Source organism: Ranitomeya variabilis, chromosome 2 (genome assembly GCF_051348905.1).
Source record: "Ranitomeya variabilis isolate aRanVar5 chromosome 2, aRanVar5.hap1, whole genome shotgun sequence".
NCBI classification, from domain to species: domain Eukaryota; kingdom Metazoa; phylum Chordata; class Amphibia; order Anura; family Dendrobatidae; genus Ranitomeya; species Ranitomeya variabilis.
The window spans coordinates 228,119,899-228,143,122 of record NC_135233.1 but is presented as its reverse complement, the minus strand read 5'-3'; the positions used below and the strand labels follow the sequence as shown (position 1 = coordinate 228,143,122).

Genomic DNA, 23,224 nt, shown 5'->3' with positions numbered 1-23,224 from the left:
CGTCAGAATCCTCTGGCGGTGACTGATCTTTGTGAGAGCTAAAGGATAAGTGGTCCAATATCAGACATGCCAGATCCTTAACTCCACCGACAATCAATTGTCCGTGGCTCCTATACACATTATATTGTTGGCTGAACATCACTATCGGCAGGGTCGGCTGATGGTCCAATGTACATGGGGGGCTCAAGTCAAATGAAAGGTCTCAGCAGGTCCCCCAGCCTGAGGAAGAGACAGGTATTCACATCATTTCTGCCTTCCCTTGCTTCAACAACAAGGATGATTTACTATTCATATTTTAGATTGAATTCTAGGCCACATCATGCTCCATATTTAAGTGTTTTGGTTACTTTTTGCTCCTTGTTCAACAAGTGGTATGGCAAAGTGGATTTAAGATTAGGCCAATATATTTATTTTTTTGCACCAAAATGACTTAAGTAAACCAACCAAGAGACGGTATAAAATTAGACAAATGGATCTAACGATACACCAAATTCTTCATTCAGCATGAACTACTGTTGTAAATTGCCATAGTTTAGAATTAGGCTAGATGTACCCAATGTAAGACAGCATTGGCAAACCTGCCTCTGTCTGTCTGTGAATTACAATGCTTGGAACTATATCAATTCAGTAATGTATTTTCTTTTGCAGTTGCAAGATGGACGTTGGCATCAAACCATCTTTACTTTTCGGACTCAAGACCCCACTCATTTACCAATCATCGATGTGTTAAATCTCCCTCCATCCACACCTGGAAAGAACCTTCACTTGGAAGTCGGGAGTGTCTGCTTCTTGTGAAAGGTTACATTGGTGCTACATCCATTGGACCCTGAACATCCCTCTTGTGCTGAGCGGATAAAAGGTGCCAAATGACTTAGAAACATAGAGCTAAAGAGCCCCCTCCCAATCCATTGTGCAAGAACAGAACTAAAAATGGAGAGGATTCCAGCATGCCTCTCCACCCCGCTGTACAATGGCATTTGAGGGGACAGGAAACCGAATCATCGTCCCCAAAGCTGACACTCGCTGGAAAGGGACATATGAAAGATCTGCTGTCTACCAGTCACCCGCCTGTGAGACAACAAACCAAAAAAAAGATTCACCGTTATCCTCCCTTTCTGCCACGGAGCTGGTAACAAAAGAGCATTATGGGTAATACAGGCAGAAAGCATTGTGAAGTGCAATATAAAATAATGTGTAAAAAATGGAAAAAAAAAATAATATAAATGTTATTTAATGAGAGAAAATATATAACTCCCACGTTCATTCCTGCAATGGATCAAGGAAAACCGAAGCTTTTATAACTAATGAAGAGAGACGTGACTTGTTCAACAACGCGAGAGGCGACCGGTGTGACCCCCACTGTGAAAATCTCTGGTGCTTTGAAGCTTTTTTTCATAATTATTTTTATTTGAAGCTATTTAAAAATTTCTGAAGGTGCTGATGCCTTTCCGCACGTCTGTGGGATGACACCTGGCTTTAGTATTTTATTTTGTAATGGAAGGAAGCAATAGTGTCTTCCTGCTGTACAGTCCCCCCTTCACTCCTGAGAGACATTATGTGGACAGCTCTGGTATGAAGTGTCTTATCTCTGGGAATCTCTTATTACAGGAAGCAGTCGCTCTACAAAGACTGACGCTGCAAATGGTTTACTTACCATCATATAATAGAAAGCACTGAACACTAGACCAGGCTCCATTCTGTGGAAATTGCCTACCAGATAAAAGCATTACCTTTAGAACCAAGCAGAATCCATGTTTTAGATTTTTTCATCTCCAAACTACACATTAGTTTCTAGAAATATTGAAAGAGGAGAGCTTGATTTTTCTGACTGGGTAATGTAAAGAAATGTGGTTGTGAACAGCCTCCACTAGGGGGAGCTGTACATGGATTTATAAAGCTTTTTGTAGTCCCCTCCATACAGTGGTGTTATAAATGCCACATCCTATAGCGTTTGTATTGGCTGTAAATATGGAAACCAAGGGTTCATAGAATGGGCTAAGGGGAGAAAACAGACTTCATAATAATAAGACAGATAAAATCTATTCTTTTTGCTTCCTTTATCTCTGCCCCGCAACCTTCCAGTTCATTAAATTCCTTACTATCATGACTCCTCCGCCTTTTCCTCGGTCCTGAAGGTCATGTGTACACATTTCACTCATTCCTTAAAATATTATATGTTGGTAACCTAAACCCTGGAGTGATGCTTAAAATAACGTAACTCAGGGATGAAGGGGTAAAAAAAAAAAATTTAAATAAATGATAAATTTAAGAAAAAAAATTAATTTAAATCATGTTTATATATGTTAAGGGAATATTTTTATAGGCTTGCGTCCTGGTGAAATTTGTACCAAAGTAATTTTTTATTCCCAGATATCTTTGTAGATTTCTTTTTCTTCCACTTGCTTTTTAAAGCTGTATGATTTTTTTTAACAAATGAAATGGCCAAATGTTTAGTAGTGCTGTTGCCTGTGCATTTTGCTCTACGTTTGGTATTACACATCAGACGTAGAGAAACTCATTTTTAATTTAAAAACTTCCTTTACCCCTTCTCCTCAAAGTCTAATGGCCCTATACCCTCCTCCCCACCTTCCACCTTTCTCTTTGCTTTGTTTAAAGAGATACTTGTTGCTTTGAGACCCAACTGGCTTTGGAGTACATTGTGTAGAAATGTTAGTTTCTATGTGTAAATTTGGAGCTGATTATGTATCTGTTGTGTTCTATATTATATTGTAATCTAGCTGTACTGTACTGGGAATACCATGTTCTATGTTTAGAATCGTCTATTTTTTTGTGAATGTCTTTATATTTTGGATTTTTTTATTTTATGTTTTTATTATTTTCTTCTTCCATCTACAAATTCCATGAAAAGTGATATTCTTCCAAATACCTCAACATGTGATTGTGGGGCTCTTTAGTCCTCCTGTTCAGTTTCCTTTCAGGTATATAGTATATTTGGTCTCCTGTTAGAAACCCTGCATCACTCCCTCCTCCTCCTCAGTTTCTTGCCCTTAATTTTCTTTCTGCCCCATCGTCATGAACCTGTTTCAGGGTGTTGAAAATTTATTCACATTCACATTGTTGTAAGAAAAAGAAAAAATACAACAAAAATAAACATTTCAGAATGAGGCCATGCAGAAGGATCTAATGTGTTGTGGGGTTTTTTTCATTATGCGGAATTTCTTTTACACTCTTTTTTTCTTATTTTCTGTACAGACTGGTGTCATAAATTTGTAAATGGTATGGCCTTTTTTTTTTTCCTACAGCCAAATTTTTAGACAGCGTGAAACACCTACTGGCTGCTGGTCCTGCGACCTGAACTCATCAGCCTTAACAACTGCCAGTAAGGATGTTGCATTCTGGTCAGGAGACCCTCGTTGGTTCATGTTTCAAGGACAATTGAATTTGGCCTAGTTAAAAAAAAGCTCTCCCACCAAACTCTTTAATGCCTAAACCAGTGTAAATATATATATGTTGTGTCAGTGTGGTAATATACTCACTGATCGCCGGTTTCCTGCAGCACCACAGTCTTCTTATGGGTCACATGACTTCTATTCCGAGTTGCCAGATCACGCTGGGGTCTATGTGTGAACGGGACGTCTCTTTTACAGTGTAAGCCTATGGAGCATCATTCTTGCACTTCATAGGCTTACACTGTAAAAGCAACTTAGGCCCCAGTATGAGTCGCCAAATGTGAATAGTCGTCACTTGAATCATAAAACAGAATGGCAACCAGAGAAAATGGTGATCAGTGAGTATATTACCGCACTTACACTATGTATACATTTACATGTTTTCTTGTTGGCAGAAAATGACTGTTCAAACTAAGCACAGGTGGTCTTGTGCATGGCGGAGCAGTTCAATGCACCTTCCCACCTATCCCTCAGATGGATGAAAAGGGCATAGATAGAGGCAAAGCAACTTTGTTTTTACAGTCATTTTACCATAGTTAGATACAAAGCTACATAGGTTGAAACAAAGACCTAGATCCATCAAGTTCAACCTTACTCAACCAATTGTACATTTCGTCACTAATTTAACTATAACCCGCGATATTATGTGTATCAAGGAAATCATCCAGTCCTTTATAAGCCGTTATAGTGTCTGCCATTACTACCTCTTGCGGGTTGCCATATATTCCCCAGTATTAAAGTAATATACAAAAAAAGGTTGCACTCTATCGTGCCAAAGCATGTCTAAATTGAAATACATGAAATAGGAACAGCAAAATGGCTTTTGAACATTAGGAAAAATATTTGAGCGACGCTTAGCACAGAATTTGGCCAAATAGTGTGAGCCCATCAACCATCGTCAATGTGGTCTCATTAATCTGATGGGTCCCTAACCTCCCTGTCCAAATGTGAACGCTTACCGAAGGCTAATGTCTATATGCTTGGGTGAATGCTGACACCTCTCTCAGTAAAGCCTACATATGGGTTGGCCGGAACCAAGTGTGATTAGATGTAATTAAAAACCACATGGTGAAGTGAGGAGTATTAAAGTAAGACAGATGTAATACCAAGACCGCTTTCTTTATTGGGTGAAAGTTTTGCTGCTCAGGTTTTATAGGAATGCTGATCATGGCATACAGTCAGGAAGAACTAAGATTACACCTATTACAGATAAGAACATGAATTGTATGCTTGTTTTTTCCTGCCCCAAACAAAAAAACTTGCAAAGAGAATCCACAAAACCTGCATGTATGAATTTATTTTTTTCTTTGTCACTCTCAATCAGATCTTCCTAAAAAAAAAAAGATACTACAAACATGTCCAAAGACATATTAATCACAGTCAGGGACCTTCACCATAATAATGATTCCCAGGTGATACCTAGACAGTAGGTGTGTGAACAATATATAACCTAAAAAGTTGGTTACCCCATATCCTAACACACCACTCACAACAGAGTATATTAAAAAGTACCGTAATAATTTTATTGAAAACAATTGATACAGTACAAAGATTCATTTTAAAATTGACATAAACAAACAATTATATATGAGGAAAAGTGGTAAAGTGGAAATAGTAACAGGCTATGGGTTAGTGCTAAAAGAAGTGTCACATAGACCTATCCTGGAATATAGCAGCCACTAAGCAAGTGCTTAGTTTATCAAATTATAAGGTGCTAAAGAGTGCAAGGCAGGTATAAACCACACAGGAAGTCTATGTGGAAAAATTCAAAACATACCCATATATGAAAGTAGAGTGCCCGTCCACGATACCACAAACGCCCCGACGCGCGTTTTGCATGTTGCTTTCTCAAGGGGATAAGTGTGTACAGCGTATCCAACTTTTTAGGTAAAAAAAAAGATATGTAGGAGAGGCTTTTCCGATCTATGATACATCTTTTGCATCACATGTGTATTTTATAACTTTTTTTTTACCAATAGAAAGATCTGACTGTGAAACAAGAGAAAAATGAAATATTAAATTCCGATATAACAGCATCTAACTTGCCCATAGACTGCAGTAACAAAATGTTTGATTTTAGGCTTGTTCAGACTAGGCTATTGCATTGACACATGCTCCATGGAGAGCACACTCATCCTCTGTAGCCAGTATATTAGAGCTGATCTTCCATACGTTTGGTGAAAAAAAATTGGTGAGATACTATTTTTGACAGATTTATGGACTATACTAATGCATTTAAATAGCAGGCAGCTCCTGCACTTATGTGGACGAGAACACTGAGCCGGTCACATCCACAATTAGGAGACATGGCTTGCCTGACTTTTAGTACCGCTGTCTGAACCCCACCTAACAGGTTAGATGCCGCATTGTAAACATGATGCTAATGATTTTCTATGGGTTGTCACACTGCATTATACCGTAACTGTCGCAAATGTTTTTAAATGTGTTTAATGTTCTGTCACTCACAATTCACTTGCCGTAGACTACAGTGCAAGTTTCATCTAGTCTGCTATTTAGCTATTTGTTTTTTAGAGTAAGGCCGGGGTCACACTAGAGAGAAATACGGACGAGTGAGAGGCGCAAAAACAATGCATTGCACACGGACCAATGTTTCTCTATGGGGCAGCTTCCATCAGCCGTATATTTATCGACCGTATTTTACGGGCTGAGAAAATTGCAGCATGCTGCGATTGTCAGCGTATTCCTCCAAAAATCCGCCAATGCAAGTCTATGGGGGGGCGAGAAAAATACGGATTACACACGGACCACACGTCTGACTTGCGAGAAATACGCAGCGGTGTCCTATAGAAAAGCCGGTAATTCAGTGCGGTGTACAGTAAAAATCACACTGACAGGTTAGAATAGACAAAATAAATGTCTACACATAGGATAGGTATGCTTGTGTATGTATAGAATAGAAATGGAATAGACAACAGATGGAAATTATTGACAATTATCAAGACACACTCAATAAAGGAGTAGTTCTGCAGGTGGGGACCACAGACCACATCTCAGTACCAATGCTTTCTGGCTGATGTTTTGGTCACTTTTGAATGTTGGTTGTGCTTTCACACTCGTGGTAGTATGAGACGGACTCTACAACCCACACAAGTGTCTCAGGTAGTGTAGCTCACCCAGGATGGCACATCAATGCGAGCTGTGGCAAGAAGGTTTGCTGTGTCTGTCAGCGTAGTGTCCAGAGGCTGGAGGCGCTACCAGGAGAAAGGCCAGTACACCAAGAGACGTGGAGGGGGCCGTAGGAGGGTAACAACCCAGCAGCAGGACAGCTACCTCAGCCTTTGTGCAAGGAGGAACACTGCCAGAGCCCAGCAACATGACCTCCAGCAGGCCACAAATGTCTATGTATATAACCTAAAAAAAAACACCTGAAAATATCACTAATAACACACAGTTTATAAAACCAAATATTTTATTATGATAATATAAGGACACTCAACAAAACAAAACACAGAAATCCGGAGGAGGCACAAAGTATAATTTACAAAAATTGGTGCAGAGGCAATTTGCTATAGCATTCAATATAATATATAGTACTTGATAACGCCTTTGCCTCCAATTCACATATCCATGTAAACATGAGCCATGGTAAGAACCAGCCAGTAGAGGTACATACCAATAGTGCATTCAAATCTCATGGATTTATTATCCACTTCTCTAGATGATGTGAAATATAAAGTGCACAGTGCTAGTGGCCCTTAATGCCAATATTCAATGAGGGGTAAAAATCCCTATATGATACCTATCCCACATCCCCTAAGAGATATAGTCAATTAAAGGTGCAAAGCGCATGTAAAGGATCTTACCAATGCTCATGATACCGTTCCTGTGCCTGAACCCCGCACTCCAACGCGCGTTTCACACGTAGCTTCTTCAGGGAGTGGTACATAGGGGATACACTGCCAATCTTATATACTGTCCCACATGTCTTAAGCCAATCATGACACTACTAATGGCGCATCCCATGCGACCGCAGCGTCGGCGTCCTCGGCACATGACCCGCGGCCACGTCACAGAAAGGCGCAGAGGCTTTTGGTAAAGTATATTTTGTCTTTTAGGAGCAACCCCCTCTACCATGGATTACAAAAGTCGGGACACTAACTGGCTTTCACAGATATCTACAATTTTTGGGGACAATCCAGATAAGAATGTGGTTGTTGATAATAGTATTGATGTTTTAGCGACAGACAGACGGCAGCTAAGGGATCTTTTATTTAACCCCTTAACGACCGCCGATACGCCTTTTAACGGTGGCCGCTAAGGGTACTTAATCCACAGCGCCGTTAATTAACGGCGCTGTGGAAAAAGTGAATAGCGCCCCCCAGAGTCGGATTTTCTCTGGGGTCTCGGTTGCCGAGGGTAGCCGAGACCCCAGAGAACATGATTCGGGGGGTTTTTACCGACCCCCGAGTTGCGATCGCCGGTAATTAACCATTTACCGGCGGTCGCAACAAAAAAAAAAAAAAACGCGATTTGCCGTTTAATTTCTCTGTCCTCCGATGTGATCGCACATCGGAGGACAGAGAAATGTGGTCCCCGATGGCCCCCAATAGCCCCCCAATACTCACCTACCTCCCACGGTGCTCCTCGTGTCTCCCCATGGGCGCCGCCATCTTTTTTCCGGGAAAAAATGGCAGGCGCACGCGCAGTACGCCCGCCGCCCGGCACCCGGAAGATCTTTGGGGTCTCGGCTGCCGGGGGTAGAAAAAAAAAAGCGATCAGTTATTTCTCTGTCCTCTGATGTGATCGCACATCAGAGGACAGAGAAATAGGGGGATTCGGGGACCCTATCATACTCACCCGGGGTCCCTGGGTCCTCTTCTGTCTTCTCCTGCCAGCCGGCTTTTTCATCATGGCGGGCGCATGCGCAGTGCGCCCGCCATCTGCTGCCATCTGCCGGCCGGCAGGAGAAGACAAGTTGGGGCTAGAGTTAGGGTTAGAGTTAGGGTTAGAGTTAGGGTTAGGGTTAGAGTTAGGGTTGGGGCTAAATTTAGGGTTAGGGCTAGGGTTAGGGTTAGGCTACTTTCACACTAGCGTTTTTTGGCTTCCGTCGCAATGCGTCGTTGGAGAAAAAACGCATCCTGCAAAAGTGCTTGCAGGATGCGTTTTTTCTCCATTGGCTTGCATTAGCGACGTATTGCCACATGTCGCATCCGTCGTGCGACGGATGCGTCGTGCTTTGGCGGACCGTCGACACAAAAAAAACTACATGTAACTTTTTTGTGCGACGTGTCCGCCATTTCCGACCGCGCATGCGTGGCCGGAACTCCGCCTCCCCGCACCTCACAATGGGGCAGCGGATGCGTTGAAAAAACAGCATCCGCTGCACCCGTTGTGCGGCGCTTACAACGCTAGCGTCGGTACGTTGGCCCGACAAACTGCGATGGGCCGAGTACGACGCTAGTGTGAAAGTAGCCTTAGGCTTCTTTCACACTTGCGTCGGTACGGGGCGGTCGCAATGCGTCGGCCACGTTGTGAAAATTGTGCACAACGTGGGCAGCGGATGCAGTTTTTCAACGCATCCGCTGCCCAGTCTATGTCCTGGGGAGGAGGGGGCAGAGTTACGGCCACGCATGCGCGGAAATGGCGGACGCGACGTACAAAAAAAAGGTTACATTGAACTTTTTTTGTGACGACGGGGGCTAAAGTTATGGTTAGGGTTGGGGCTAAAGTTAGGGTTGGGGCTAAAGTTAGGGTTAGAGTTGGGATTAGGGTTAGGGTTTGGATTAGGGTTGGGATTAGTGTTACGTTTGGGATTAGGGTTGGGATTAGGGTTAGGGTTGGGATTAGGGTTAGGGGTGTGTTGGATTTAGGGTTTTGATTAGGGTTATGGTTAGGGTTGAGATTAGGGCTGTTTTGGGGTTAGGGTTGTGATTATCGTTAGGGTTGTGATTAGGATTATGGATCGGGTTGAGATTAGGGTTAGGGGTGTGTTGGGGTTAGGGTTGGAGTTAGAATTGGGGGGTTTCCACTGTTTAGGTACATCAGGGGGTCTCCAAACACGACAGCCAATTTTGCGCTAAAAAAGTCAAATGGTACTCCCTCCCTTCTGAGCTCTGCCGTGCGCCCAAACAGTGGTTTACCCCCACATATGGGGCATCAGCGTACTCGGGATAAATTGGACAACAACTTTTGGGGTCCAATTTCTCCTGTTACCCTTGTGAAAATAAAAACTTGGGGGCTAAAAATCTTTTTTGTTGGAAAAAAAAATATTTTTATATTTTCACTACATAGTTACATAGTTACATAGTTAGTAAGGCCGAAAAAAGACATTTGTCCATCCAGTTCAGCCTATATTCCATCATAATAAATCCCCAGATCTACGTCCTTCTACAGAACCTAATAATTGTATGATACAATATTGTTCTGCTCCAGGAAGACATCCAGGCCTCTCTTGAACCCCTCAACTGAGTTCGCCATCACCACCTCCTCAGGCAAGCAATTCCAGATTCTCAGTGCCCTAACAGTAAAGAATCCTCTTCTATTTTGGTGGAAAAACCTTCTCTCCTCCAGACGCAAGGAATGCCCCCTTGTGCCCGTCACCTTCCTTGGTATAAACAGATCCTCAGCGAGATATTTGTATTGTCCCCTTATATACTTATACATGGTTATTAGATCGCCCTGCAGTCGTCTTTTTTCTAGACTAAATAATCCTAATTTCGCTAATCTATCTGGGTATTGTAGTTCTCCCATCCCCTTTATTAATTTTGTTGCCCTCCTTTGTACTCTCTCTAATTCCATTATATCCTTCTTGAGCACCGGTGCCCAAAACTGGACACAGTACTCCATGTGCGGTCTAACTAGGGATTTGTACAGAGGCAGTATAATGCTCTCATCATGTGTATCCAGACCTCTTTTAATGCACCCCATGATCCTGTTTGCCTTGGCAGCTGCTGCCTGGCACTGGCTGCTCCAGGTAAGTTTATCATTAACTAGGATCCCCAAGTCCTTCTCCATGTCAGATTTACCCAGTGGTTTCCCATTCAGTGTGTAATGGTGATATTTATTCTTTCTTCCCATGTGTATAACCTTACATTTATCATTGTTAAACCTCATCTGCCACCTTTCAGCCCAAGTTTCCAACTTATCCAGATCCATCTGTAGCAGAATACTATCTTCTCTTGTATTAACTGCTTTACATAGTTTTGTATCATCTGCAAATATCAATATTTTACTGTGTAAACCTTCTACCAGATCATTAATGAATATGTTGAAGAGAACAGGTCCCAATACCGACCCCTGCGGTACCCCACTGGTCACAGCGACCCAGTTAGAGACTATACCATTTATAACCACCCTCTGCTTTCTATCACTAAGCCAGTTACTAACCCATTTACACACATTTTCCCCCAGACCAAGCATTCTCATTTTGTGTACCAACCTCTTGTGCGGCACGGTATCAAATGCTTTGGAAAAATCGAGATATACCACGTCCAATGACTCACCGTGGTCCAGCCTATAGCTTACCTCTTCATAAAAACTGATTAGATTGGTTTGACAGGAGCGATTTCTCATAAACCCATGCTGATATGGAGTTAAACAGTTATTCTCATTGAGATAATCCAGAATAACATCCTTCAGAAACCCTTCAAATATTTTACCAACAGTAGAGGTTAGACTTACTGGCCTATAATTTCCAGGTTCACTTTTAGAGCCCTTTTTGAATATTGGCAACACATTTGCTATGCGCCAGTCCTGCGGAACAGACCCCGTCGCTATAGAGTCCCTAAAAATAAGAAATAATGGTTTATCTATTACATTACTTAGTTCTCTTAGTACTCGTGGGTGTATGCCATCCGGACCCGGAGATTTATCTATTTTAATCTTATTTAGCCGGTTTCGCACCTCTTCTTGGGTTAGATTGGTGACCCTTAATATAGGGTTTTCATTGTTTCTTGGGATTTCACCTAGCATTTCATTTTCCACCGTGAATACCGTGGAGAAGAAGGTGTTTAATATGTTAGCTTTTTCCTCGTCATCTACAACCATTCTTTCCTCACTATTTTTTAAGGGGCCTACATTTTCAGTTTTTATTCTTTTACTATTGATATAGTTGAAGAACAGTTTGGGATTAGTTTTACTCTCCTTAGCAATGTGCTTCTCTGTTTCCTTTTTGGCAGCTTTAGTTATTTTTTTAGATAAAGTATTTTTCTCCCTATAGTTTTTTAGAGCTTCAATGGTGCCATCCTGCTTTAGTAGTGCAAATGCTTTCTTTTTACTGTTAATTGCCTGTCTTACTTCTTTGTTTAGCCACATTGGGTTTTTCCTATTTCTAGTCCTTTTATTCCCACAAGGTATAAACCGCTTACAGTGCCTATTTAGGATGTTCTTAAACATTTTCCATTTTTTATCTGTATTCTTATTTCTGAGGATATTGTCCCAGTCTACCAGATTAAGGGCATCTCTAAGCTGGTCAAACCTTGCCTTCCTAAAGTTCAGTGTTTTTGTGACTCCCTGACAAGTCCCCCTAGTGAAAGACAGTTGAAACTGTACAATATTGTGGTCGCTATTTCCTAGATGCCCGACCACCTGCAGATTTGTTATTCTGTCAGGTCTATTAGATAGTATTAGGTCTAAAAGTGCTGCTCCTCTGGTTGGATTCTTGTTATGGTTCTCAATGGCAAGAGAACATAGCCCAGCAAACCTAAGAACTAGCTCTTGGAAGGATGGAAACTAAACTGACCATGAACTAAACCTGCCGCACAACTAACAGTAGCCGGGTAGCGTAGCCTGCGTTTTATCCCTAGACGCCCAGCGCCGGCCGGAGGACTAACTAATCCTGGCAGAGGAAAATATAGTCCTGGCTCACCTCTAGAGAAATTTCCCCGAAAGGCAGACAGAGGCCCCCACAAATATTGGCGGTGATTTTAGATGAAATGACAAACGTAGTATGAAAATAGGTTTAGCAAAATTGAGGTCCGCTTACTAGATAGCAGGAAGACAGAAAGGGCACTTTCATGGTCAGCTGAAAACCCTTTCAAAACACCATCCTGAAATTACTTTAAGACTCTAGTATTAACTCATAACATCAGAGTGGCAATTTCAGATCACAAGAGCTTTCCAGACACAGAAACAAAACTACAGCTGTGAACTGGAACAAAATGCAAAAACAAACAAGGACAAAAGTCCAACTTAGCTGGGAGTTGTCTAGCAGCAGGATCATGCACAGAAAGGCTTCTGATTACAATGTTGACCGGCATGAAAGTGACAGAGGAGCAAGGCTAAATAGCGACTCCCACATCCTGATGGAAACAGGTGAACAGAGAGGATGATGCACACCAGTTCAATTCCACCAGTGGCCACAGGGGGAGCCCAAAATCCAATTTCACAGCAGTACCCCCCCCCCCTCAAGGAGGGGGCACCGAACCCTCACCAGAACCACCAGGGCGATCAGGATGAGCCCTATGAAAGGCACGGACCAAATCGGAGGCATGAACATCAGAGGCAGTCACCCAAGAATTATCCTCCTGACCGTATCCCTTCCATTTGACCAGATACTGGAGTTTCCGTCTGGAAACACGGGAGTCCAAGATTTTTTCCACAACGTACTCCAACTCGCCCTCAACCAACACCGGAGCAGGAGGCTCAACGGAAGGCACAACCGGTACCTCATACCTGCGCAATAATGACCGATGAAAAACATTATGAATAGAAAAAGATGCAGGGAGGTCCAAACGGAAGGACACAGGGTTAAGAATCTCCAATATCTTGTACGGGCCGATGAACCGAGGCTTAAACTTGGGAGAAGAAACCCTCATAGGGACAAAACGAGAAGACAACCACACCAAGTCCCCAACACAAAGCCGAGGACCAACCCGACGCCGGCGGTTGGCAAAAAGCTGAGTCTTCTCCTGGGACAACTTCAAATTGTCCACTACCTGCCCCCAAATCTGATGCAACCTCTCCACCACAGCATCCACTCCAGGACAATCCGAAGATTCCACCTGACCAGAAGAAAATCGAGGATGAAACCCCGAATTACAGAAAAAGGGAGACACCAAGGTGGCAGAGCTGGCCCGATTATTGAGGGCAAACTCCGCTAAAGGCAAAAAAGTAACCCAATCATCCTGATCTGCAGACACAAAACACCTCAAATATGTCTCCAAGGTCTGATTCGTCCGCTCGGTCTGGCCATTAGTCTGAGGATGGAAAGCAGACGAGAAAGACAAATCTATGCCCATCCTAGCACAGAATGCTCGCCAAAATCTAGACACGAATTGGGTACCTCTGTCAGAAACGATATTCTCCGGAATACCATGCAAACGGACCACATTTTGAAAAAACAGAGGAACCAACTCGGAAGAAGAAGGCAACTTAGGCAGGGGAACCAAATGGACCATCTTAGAGAAACGATCACACACCACCCAGATGACAGACATCTTCTGAGAAACAGGAAGATCCGAAATAAAATCCATCGAGATGTGCGTCCAGGGCCTCTTTGGGATAGGCAAGGGCAACAACAATCCACTAGCCCGAGAACAACAAGGCTTGGCCCGAGCGCAAACGTCACAAGACTGCACGAAGCCTCGCACATCTCGAGACAGGGAAGGCCACCAGAAGGACCTTGCCACCAAATCCCTGGTACCAAAGATTCCAGGATGACCTGTCAACGCAGAAGAATGAACCTCAGAAATGACTTTACTGGTCCAATCATCAGGAACAAACAGTCTACCAGGTGGGCAACGATCAGGTCTATCCGCCTGAAACTCCTGCAAGGCCCGCCGCAGGTCTGGAGAAACGGCAGACAATATCACTCCATCCTTAAGGATACCTGTAGGTTCAGAATTACCAGGGGAGTCAGGCTCAAAACTCCTAGAAAGGGCATCCGCCTTAACATTCTTAGAACCCGGCAGGTAGGACACCACAAAATTAAACCGAGAGAAAAACAACGACCAGCGCGCCTGTCTAGGATTCAGGCGTCTGGCGGATTCAAGATAAATTAGATTTTTGTGGTCAGTCAATACCACCACCTGATGTCTAGCCCCCTCAAGCCAATGACGCCACTCCTCAAAAGCCCACTTCATGGCCAAAAGCTCCCGATTCCCAACATCATAATTCCGCTCGGCGGGCGAAAATTTACGCGAGAAAAAAGCACAAGGTCTCATCACGGAGCAATCGGAACTTCTCTGCGACAAAACCGCCCCAGCTCCGATTTCAGAAGCGTCGACCTCAACCTGAAAAGGAAGAGCAACATCAGGCTGACGCAACACAGGGGCGGAAGAAAAGCGGCGCTTAAGCTCCCGAAAGGCCTCCACAGCAGCAGGGGACCAATCAGCAACATCAGCACCCTTCTTAGTCAAATCAGTCAATGGCTTAACAACCTCAGAAAAACCAGCAATAAATCGACGATAAAAGTTAGCAAAGCCCAAAAATTTCTGAAGACTCTTAAGAGAAGAGGGTTGCGTCCAATCACAAATAGCCTGAACCTTGACAGGATCCATCTCGATGGAAGAGGGGGAAAAAATATATCCCAAAAAGGAAATCTTTTGAACCCCAAAAACGCACTTAGAACCCTTCACACACAAGGAATTAGACCGCAAAACCTGAAAAACCCTCCTGACCTGCTGGACATGAGAGTCCCAGTCATCCGAAAAAAATCAAAATATCATCCAGATACACAATCATAAATTTATCCAAATAATCACGGAAAATGTCATGCATAAAGGACTGAAAGACTGAAGGGGCATTTGAAAGACCAAAAGGCATCACCAAATACTCAAAGTGGCCCTCGGGCGTATTAAATGCGGTTTTCCACTCATCCCCCTGCTTAATTCGCACCAAATTATACGCCCCACGGAGATCTATCTTAGAGAACCACTTGGCCCCCTTTATGCGAGCAAACAAATCAGTCAGCAGTGGCAACGGATATTGATATTTAACCGTGATTTTATTCAAAAGCCGATAATCAATGCACGGCCTCAAAGAGCCATCTTTCTTAGCCACAAAGAAAAAACCGGCTCCTAAGGGAGATGACGAAGGACGAATATGTCCCTTTTCCAAGGACTCCTTTATATATTCTCGCATAGCAGCATGCTCAGGCACAGACAGATTAAATAAACGACCCTTAGGGTATTTACTACCCGGAATCAAATCTATGGCACAATCGCACTCCCGGTGCGGAGGTAATGAACCAAGCTTAGGTTCTTCAAAAACGTCACGATATTCAGTCAAGAATTCAGGAATCTCAGAGGGAATAGATGATGAAATGGAAACCACAGGTACGTCCCCATGCGTCCCCTTACATCCCCAGCTTAACACAGACATAGCTTTCCAGTCAAGGACTGGGTTATGAGATTGCAGCCATGGCAATCCAAGCACCAACACATCATGTAGGTTATACAGCACAAGAAAGCGAATAATCTCCTGGTGATCCGGATTAATCCGCATAGTTACTTGTGTCCAGTATTGTGGTTTATTGCTAGCCAATGGGGTGGAGTCAATCCCCTTCAGGGGTATAGGAGTTTCAAGAGGCTCCAAATCATACCCACAGCGTTTGGCAAAGGACCAATCCATAAGACTCAAAGCGGCGCCAGAGTCGACATAGGCATCCGCGGTAATAGATGATAAAGAACAAATCAGGGTCACAGAAAGAATAAACTTAGACTGTAAAGTGCCAATTGAAACAGACTTATCAAGCTTCTTAGTACGCTTAGAGCATGCTGATATAACATGAGTTGAATCACCGCAATAGAAGCACAACCCATTTTTTCGTCTAAAATTCTGCCGTTCACTTCTGGACAGAATTCTATCACATTGCATATTCTCTGGCGTCTTCTCAGTAGACACCGCCAAATGGTGCACAGGTTTGCGCTCCCGCAGACGCCTATCGATCTGGATAGCCATTGTCATGGACTCATTCAGACCCGCAGGCACAGGGAACCCCACCATAACATCCTTAATGGCATCAGAGAGACCCTCTCTGAAATTCGCCGCCAGGGCGCACTCATTCCACTGAGTAAGCACAGCCCATTTACGGAATTTCTGGCAGTATATTTCAGCTTCGTCTTGCCCCTGAGATAGGGACATCAAGGCCTTTTCCGCCTGAAGTTCTAACTGAGGTTCCTCATAAAGCAACCCCAAGGCCAGAAAAAACGCATCCACATTGAGCAACGCAGGATCCCCTGGAGCCAATGCAAAAGCCCAATCCTGAGGGTCGCCCCGGAGCAAGGAAATCACAATCCTGACCTGCTGAGCAGGATCTCCAGCAGAGCGAGATTTCAGGGATAAAAACAACTTGCAATTATTTTTGAAATTTTGAAAGCAAGATCTATTCCCCGAGAAAAATTCAGGCAAAGGAATTCTAGGTTCAGATATAGGAACATGAACAACAAAATCTTGTAAATTTTGAACTTTCGTGGTGAGATTATTCAAACCTGCAGCTAAACTCTGAATATCCATTTTAAACAGGTGAACACAGAGCCATTCCAGGATTAGAAGGAGAGAGAGAGAGAGAAAGGCTGCAATATAGGCAGACTTGCAAGAGATTCAATTACAAGCACACTCAGAACTGGAAAAAAAAAAAAAAAAAATCTTCAGCAGACTTCTCTTTTCTCTCCTTTCTCTGTCAATTAATTTAACCCTTTTTTGGCCGGTCAAACTGTTATGGTTCTCAATGGCAAGAGAACATAGCCCAGCAAACCTAAGAACTAGCTCTTGGAAGGATGGAAACTAAACTGACCATGAACTAAACCTGCCGCACAACTAACAGTAGCCGGGTAGCGTAGCCTGCGTTTTATCCCTAGACGCCCAGCGCCGGCCGGAGGACTAACTAATCCTGGCAGAGGAAAATATAGTCCTGGCTCACCTCTAGAGAAATTTCCCCGAAAGGCAGACAGAGGCCCCCACAAATATTGGCGGTGATTTTAGATGAAATGACAAACGTAGTATGAAAATAGGTTTAGCAAAATTGAGGTCCGCTTACTAGATAGCAGGAAGACAGAAAGGGCACTTTCATGGTCAGCTGAAAACCCTTTCAAAACACCATCCTGAAATTACTTTAAGACTCTAGTATTAACTCATAACATCAGAGTGGCAATTTCAGATCACAAGAGCTTTCCAGACACAGAAACAAAACTACAGCTGTGAACTGGAACAAAATGCAAAAACAAACAAGGACAAAAGTCCAACTTAGCTGGGAGTTGTCTAGCAGCAGGATCATGCACAGAAAGGCTTCTGATTACAATGTTGACCGGCATGAAAGTGACAGAGGAGCAAGGCTAAATAGCGACTCCCACATCCTGATGGAAACAGGTGAACAGAGAGGATGATGCACACCAGTTCAATTCCACCAGTGGCCACAGGGGGAGCCCAAAATCCAATTTCACAACAGATTCTGCACCAATTGTGAAAGATAATTTTTCTTGGTTATTAGCAGAAACCTGTTGCCTTTATGGGTTTCACAGGTTTCTGTTTCCCAGTTAATATCCGGGTAGTTAAAGTCCCCCATAACCAGGACCTCATTATGGGTTGCAGCTTCATCTATCTGCTTTAGAAGTAGACTTTCCATGATTTCTGTTATATTTGGGGGTTTGTAACAGACCCCAATGAGAATTTTGTTACCATTTTTCCCTCCATGAATTTCGACCCATATGGACTCGACATCCTCATTCCCTTCGCTAATATCCTCCCTTAAAGTGGACTTTAGACAAGACTTTACATAGAGACAAACCCCTCCTCCTCTCCGATTTTTACGATCCTTTCTAAACAGACTGTAACCCTGTAAGTTAACTGCCCAGTCATAGCTTTCATCTAACCATGTCTCGGTTATTCCCACTATGTCAAAGTTACCTGTAGATATTTCTGCTTCTAGTTCTTCCATCTTGTTTGTCAGGCTTCTGGCGTTTGCGAGCATGCAGTTTAGAGGATTTTGTTTTGTTCCAATCTCCTCGCTGTGGATTGTTTTAGAAATGTTCTTACCTCCCTTCTGAGTATGTTTTCCTGGGTCTTCTTTGTTCGAGTCTAATGTTTTTCTTCCCGTCCCCTCTACTTCTATAATGCACTACTCTGCATTATAAACTTCTGTGAAGCACTTGAGCTTTCAAAGTTCTCACCACATATCTAGATAAGTTCCTTAGGGGGTCTAGTTTCCAAAATGTGGTCACTTGTGGGGGTTTCTACTGTTTAGGTACATTAGGGGTCTGCAAACGCAACATAACGCCCGCAGACAATTCTATCAAAGTCTGCATTCCAAAATGGCGCTCCTTCCCTTCCGAGCTCTGCCGTGCGCCCAAACAGTGGTTTACCCCCACATATGGGGTACCAGCATACTCAGGACAAATTGGACAACAACTTTTGGGGTCCAATTTCTCTTGTTACCCTTGTGAAAATAAAAATTTGGGGGCTAAAAAAATCTTTTTTGTGGGAAAAAAAATATTTTTTATTTTCACTACTCTGCATTATAAACTTCTGTGAAGCACTTGGGCATTCAAAGTTCTCACCACATATCTAGATAAGTTCCTTGGGGGGTCTATTTTCCAAAATGGGGTCACTTGTTGGGGGTTTCTACTGTTTAGGTACATTAGGGGTCTGCAAACGCAACATAACGCCCGCAGACAATTCTATCAAAGTCTGCATTCCAAAATGGCGCTCCTTCCCTTCTGAGCTCTGCCGTGCGCCCAAACAGTGGTTTACCCCCACATATGGGGTACCAGCATACTCAGGACAAATTGGACAACAACTTTTGGGGTCCAATTTCTCTTGTTACCCTTGTGAAAATAAAAATTTGGAGGCAAAAAGATCATTTTTGTAGAAAAAATGCGATTTTTTTATTTTCACAGCTCTACGTTATAAACTTCTGTGAAGCACCTGGGGGTTTAAAGTGCTCACCACACATCTAGATAAGTTCCTTAAGGGGTCTAGTTTCCAAAATGGTATCACTTGTGGGGGGTTTCCACTGTTTAGGCACATCAGGGACTCTCCAAACGCGACATGGCATCCGATCTCAATTCCAGCCAATTCTGCATTGAAAAAGTCAAACGGTGCTCCTTCACTTCCAAGCTCTGCGGTGCGCCCAAACAGTGCTTTACCTCCACATATGGGGTATCGACGTACTCAGGAGAAATTGCACAACAACTTTTGTGGTCTAATTTCTCCTGTTACTCTTGTGAAAATAAGAATTTGTGGGCGAAAAAATCATTTTTGTGAAAACAAATGCGATTTTTTATTTTCACGGCTCTACGTTATAAACTTCTGTGAAGCACTTGGGGGTTCAAAGTGCTCACCACACATCTAGATAAGTTCCTTGGGGGGTCTAGTTTCCAAAATGGTGTCACTTGTGGGGGGTTTCCACTGTTTAGGCACATTAGGGGCTCTCCAAACGCGACATGGCGTCCGATCTCAATTCCAGCCAATTCTGCATTGAAACAGTCAAACGGTGCTCCTTCACTTCCAAGCTCTGCGGTGCGCCCAAACAGTGGTTTACCTCCACATATGGGATATCGGCGTACTCAGGAAAAATTGCACAACAAAATTTGTGGTTACATTTCTGTTTTTACACTTGTGAAAATTAAAAAAAATGGTTCTGAAGTAAAATGTTTGCAAAAAAAAGTTAAATGTTCATTTTTTTCTTCCACATTGTTTTAGTTCCTGTGAAGTACGTAAAGGGTTAATAAACTTCTTGAATGTGGTTTTGAGCAGCTTGAGGGGTGCAATTTTTAGAATGGTGTCACACTTGGTTATTTTCTATCATATAGACCCCTCAAAATCACTTCAAAGGTGATGTGGTCCCTAAAAAAAACATGGTGTTGTAAAAATGAGAAATTGCTGGTCAACTTTTAACCCTTATAACTCCCTAACAAAAAAAAAAATTGTTTCCAAAATTGTGCTGATGTAAAGTAGACATGTGAGAAATGTTATTTATTAACTATTTTTTGTGACATATCTCTCTGATTTAAGGGCATAAAAATACAAAGTTTGAAAATTGCAAAATTTTAAACATTTTTGCCATATTTCCATTTTTTTCATAAATAATTGCAAGTAATTTCGAAGAAATGTTACCACTAACTTGAAGTACAACATGTCACGAAAAAACAATCTCAGAATCAGCGGGATCCGATAAAGCGTTCCAGAGTTATAACCTCATAAAGTGACACTGGTCAGAATTGTAAAAATTGGCTCGGTCATTAAGTACCAAATTGGCTCTGTCACTAAGGGGTTAAACGCACCAAAACCTGGTGGAATGGCAAAACTCTTGAACAATATCTGCAGCGTAAGCTAGTTCCTAGAGGTTTGCGTGTGCAAATATTCCCCTCCTTTGTTGTTGAAGATACGGGGATCAAAAATAAGTGGGAGGAAGCTTGCCAAAATTGTTCCAGAATATTTTTAGAACTATTAATCTCTCTTGATCAGAAGAAATTAGAGGCAATAGAGGGACAGATACGGATTACTCAAGATAGACTCAAAGAAAAAATGTCAACAGTGGAGATGACTGCATTTGAGGAAGAACTAAATAGAGACTATACTAAGTGGGAACAGGATCTCAAGAAAACTAAAACCCAGAAGTTTCAGAGAGACCAAATGGATTACCAGCAGAACAGGGTTTATAGGTGGAGGAAAAATGAAAACCTCACTCGTACCAATTCAATTACTTCAGTCTCAAGTAACTCCTCACATATATCAGCCGAATCTGATGCCTCTGCCAACTCAAGACGGTATAATACTCGTCAAAGGACAGGTGGGCGAAACTTCAATAAATATCAGGAGTCGGTCCAAAGTAATAGTTTAACCCCTTAACGACCGCCGATACGCCTTTTAACGGCGGCCGCTAAGGGTACTTAATCCACAGCGCCGTTAATTAACGGCGCTGTGGAAAAAGTGAATAGCGCCCCCCAGAGTCGGATTTTCTCTGGGGTCTCGGTTGCCGAGGGTAGCCGAGACCCCAGAGAACATGATTCGGGGGGGTTTTACCGACCCCCGAGTTGCGATCGCCGGTAATTAACCGTTTACCGGCGGTCGCAACAACAACAAAAAAAAACGCGATTTGCCGTTTAATTTCTCTGTCCTCCGATGTGATCGCACATCGGAGGACAGAGAAATGTGGTCCCCGATGGCCCCAATAGCCCCCCAATACTTACCTACCTCCCCCGGTGCTCCTCGTGTCTCCCCATGGGCGCCGCCATCTTTTTTCCGGGAAAAAATGGCGGGCGCACGCGCAGTGCGCCCGCCGCCCGGCACCCGGATGTTCTTTGGGGTCTCGGCTGCCGGGGGTAGCCGAGACCCCAAAGAACATGATCGGGGTCGGTTTGCACCGACCCCTGCTTTGCGATCGACGGTAATTAACAGTTTACCGGCGACCGCAAAAAAAAAAAGCGATCAGTTATTTCTCTGTCCTCTGATGTGATCGCACATCAGAGGACAGAGAAATAGGGGGATTCGGGGACCCTATCATACTCACCCGGGGTCCCTGGGTCCTCTTCTGTCTTCTCCTGCCAGCCGGCTTTTTCATCATGGCGGGCGCATGCGCAGTGCGCCCGCCATCTGCTGCCATCTGCCGGCCGGCAGGAGAAGACAAGTTGGGGCTAAAATTAGGGTTAGGGTTAGGGTTAGGGTTAGAGTTAGGGTTAGAGTTAGGGTTAGGGTTAGAGTTAGGGTTAGGGTTAGGGTTAGAGTTAGGGTTAGAGTTAGGGTTAGGGTTGGGGCTAAATTTAGGGTTAGGATTAGGGTTAGGGTTAGGCTACTTTCACACTAGCGTTTTTTGGCTTCCGTCGCAATGCGTCGTTGGAGAAAAAACGCATCCTGCAAAAGTGCTTGCAGGATGCGTTTTTTCTCCATTGGCTTGCATTAGCGACGCATTGCGACGGATTGCCACATGTCGCATCCGTCGTGCGACGGATGCGTCGTGCTTCGGCGGACCGTCGACGCAAAAAAAACTACATGTAACTTTTTTGTGCGACGTGTCCGCCATTTCCGACCGCGCATGCGTGGCCGGAACTCCACCCCCGCCTCCCCGCACCTCACAATGGGGCAGCGGATGCGTTGAAAAAACAGCATCCGCTGCACCCGTTGTGCGGCGCTTACAACGCTAGCGTCGGTACGTCGGCCCGACACACTGCGATGGGCCGAGTACGACGCTAGTGTGAAAGTAGCCTTAGGCTTCTTTCACACTTGCGTCGGTACGGGGCGGTCGCAATGCGTCGGCCCGATGTACCGACGCACGTTGTGAAAATTGTGCACAACGTGGGCAGCGGATGCAGTTTTTCAACGCATCCGCTGCCCAGTCTATGTCCTGGGGAGGAGGGGGCAGAGTTACAGCCACGCATCCGCGGAAATGGCGGACGCGACGTACAAAAAAAAGGTTACATTGAACTTTTTTTGTGACGACGGGGGCTAAAGTTATGGTTAGGGTTGGGGCTAAAGTTAGGGTTGGGGCTAAAGTTAGGGTTAGAGTTGGGATTAGGGTTAGGGTTTGGATTAGGGTTGGGATTAGTGTTACGTTTGGGATTAGGGTTGGGATTAGGGTTAGGGTTGGGATTAGGGTTGGGATTAGGGTTAGGGTTGGGATTAGGGTTAGGGGTGTGTTGGATTTAGGGTTTTGATTAGGGTTATGGTTAGGGTTGAGATTAGGGCTGTTTTGGGGTTAGGGTTGTGATTATCGTTAGGGTTGTGATTAGGATTATGGATCGGGTTGAGATTAGGGTTAGGGGTGTGTTGGGGTTAGGGTTGGAGTTAGAATTGGGGGGTTTCCACTGTTTAGGTACATCAGGGGGTCTCCAAACACGACAGCCAATTTTGCGCTAAAAAAGTCAAATGGTACTCCCTCCCTTCTGAGCTCTGCCGTGCGCCCAAACAGTGGTTTACCC

General features: G+C 43.7%; 1 protein-coding gene across 2 annotated transcripts in view; it reads left to right on the top strand.

The window, feature by feature from the left end:
* COL27A1 (collagen type XXVII alpha 1 chain) overlaps positions 1-3,141 on the top strand; it is a 477,424-nt gene extending 474,283 nt beyond the window's left edge. For both annotated transcript variants that reach the window (XM_077283906.1, XM_077283905.1), the window contains exon 61: positions 649-3,141. In XM_077283906.1, coding sequence (XP_077140021.1) covers positions 649-795 — 147 coding nt within the window. In that variant the 3' untranslated portion in view covers positions 796-3,141. The remainder of the gene's footprint in view (positions 1-648) is intronic.
* Positions 3,142-23,224: the final 20,083 nt, after the last annotated feature.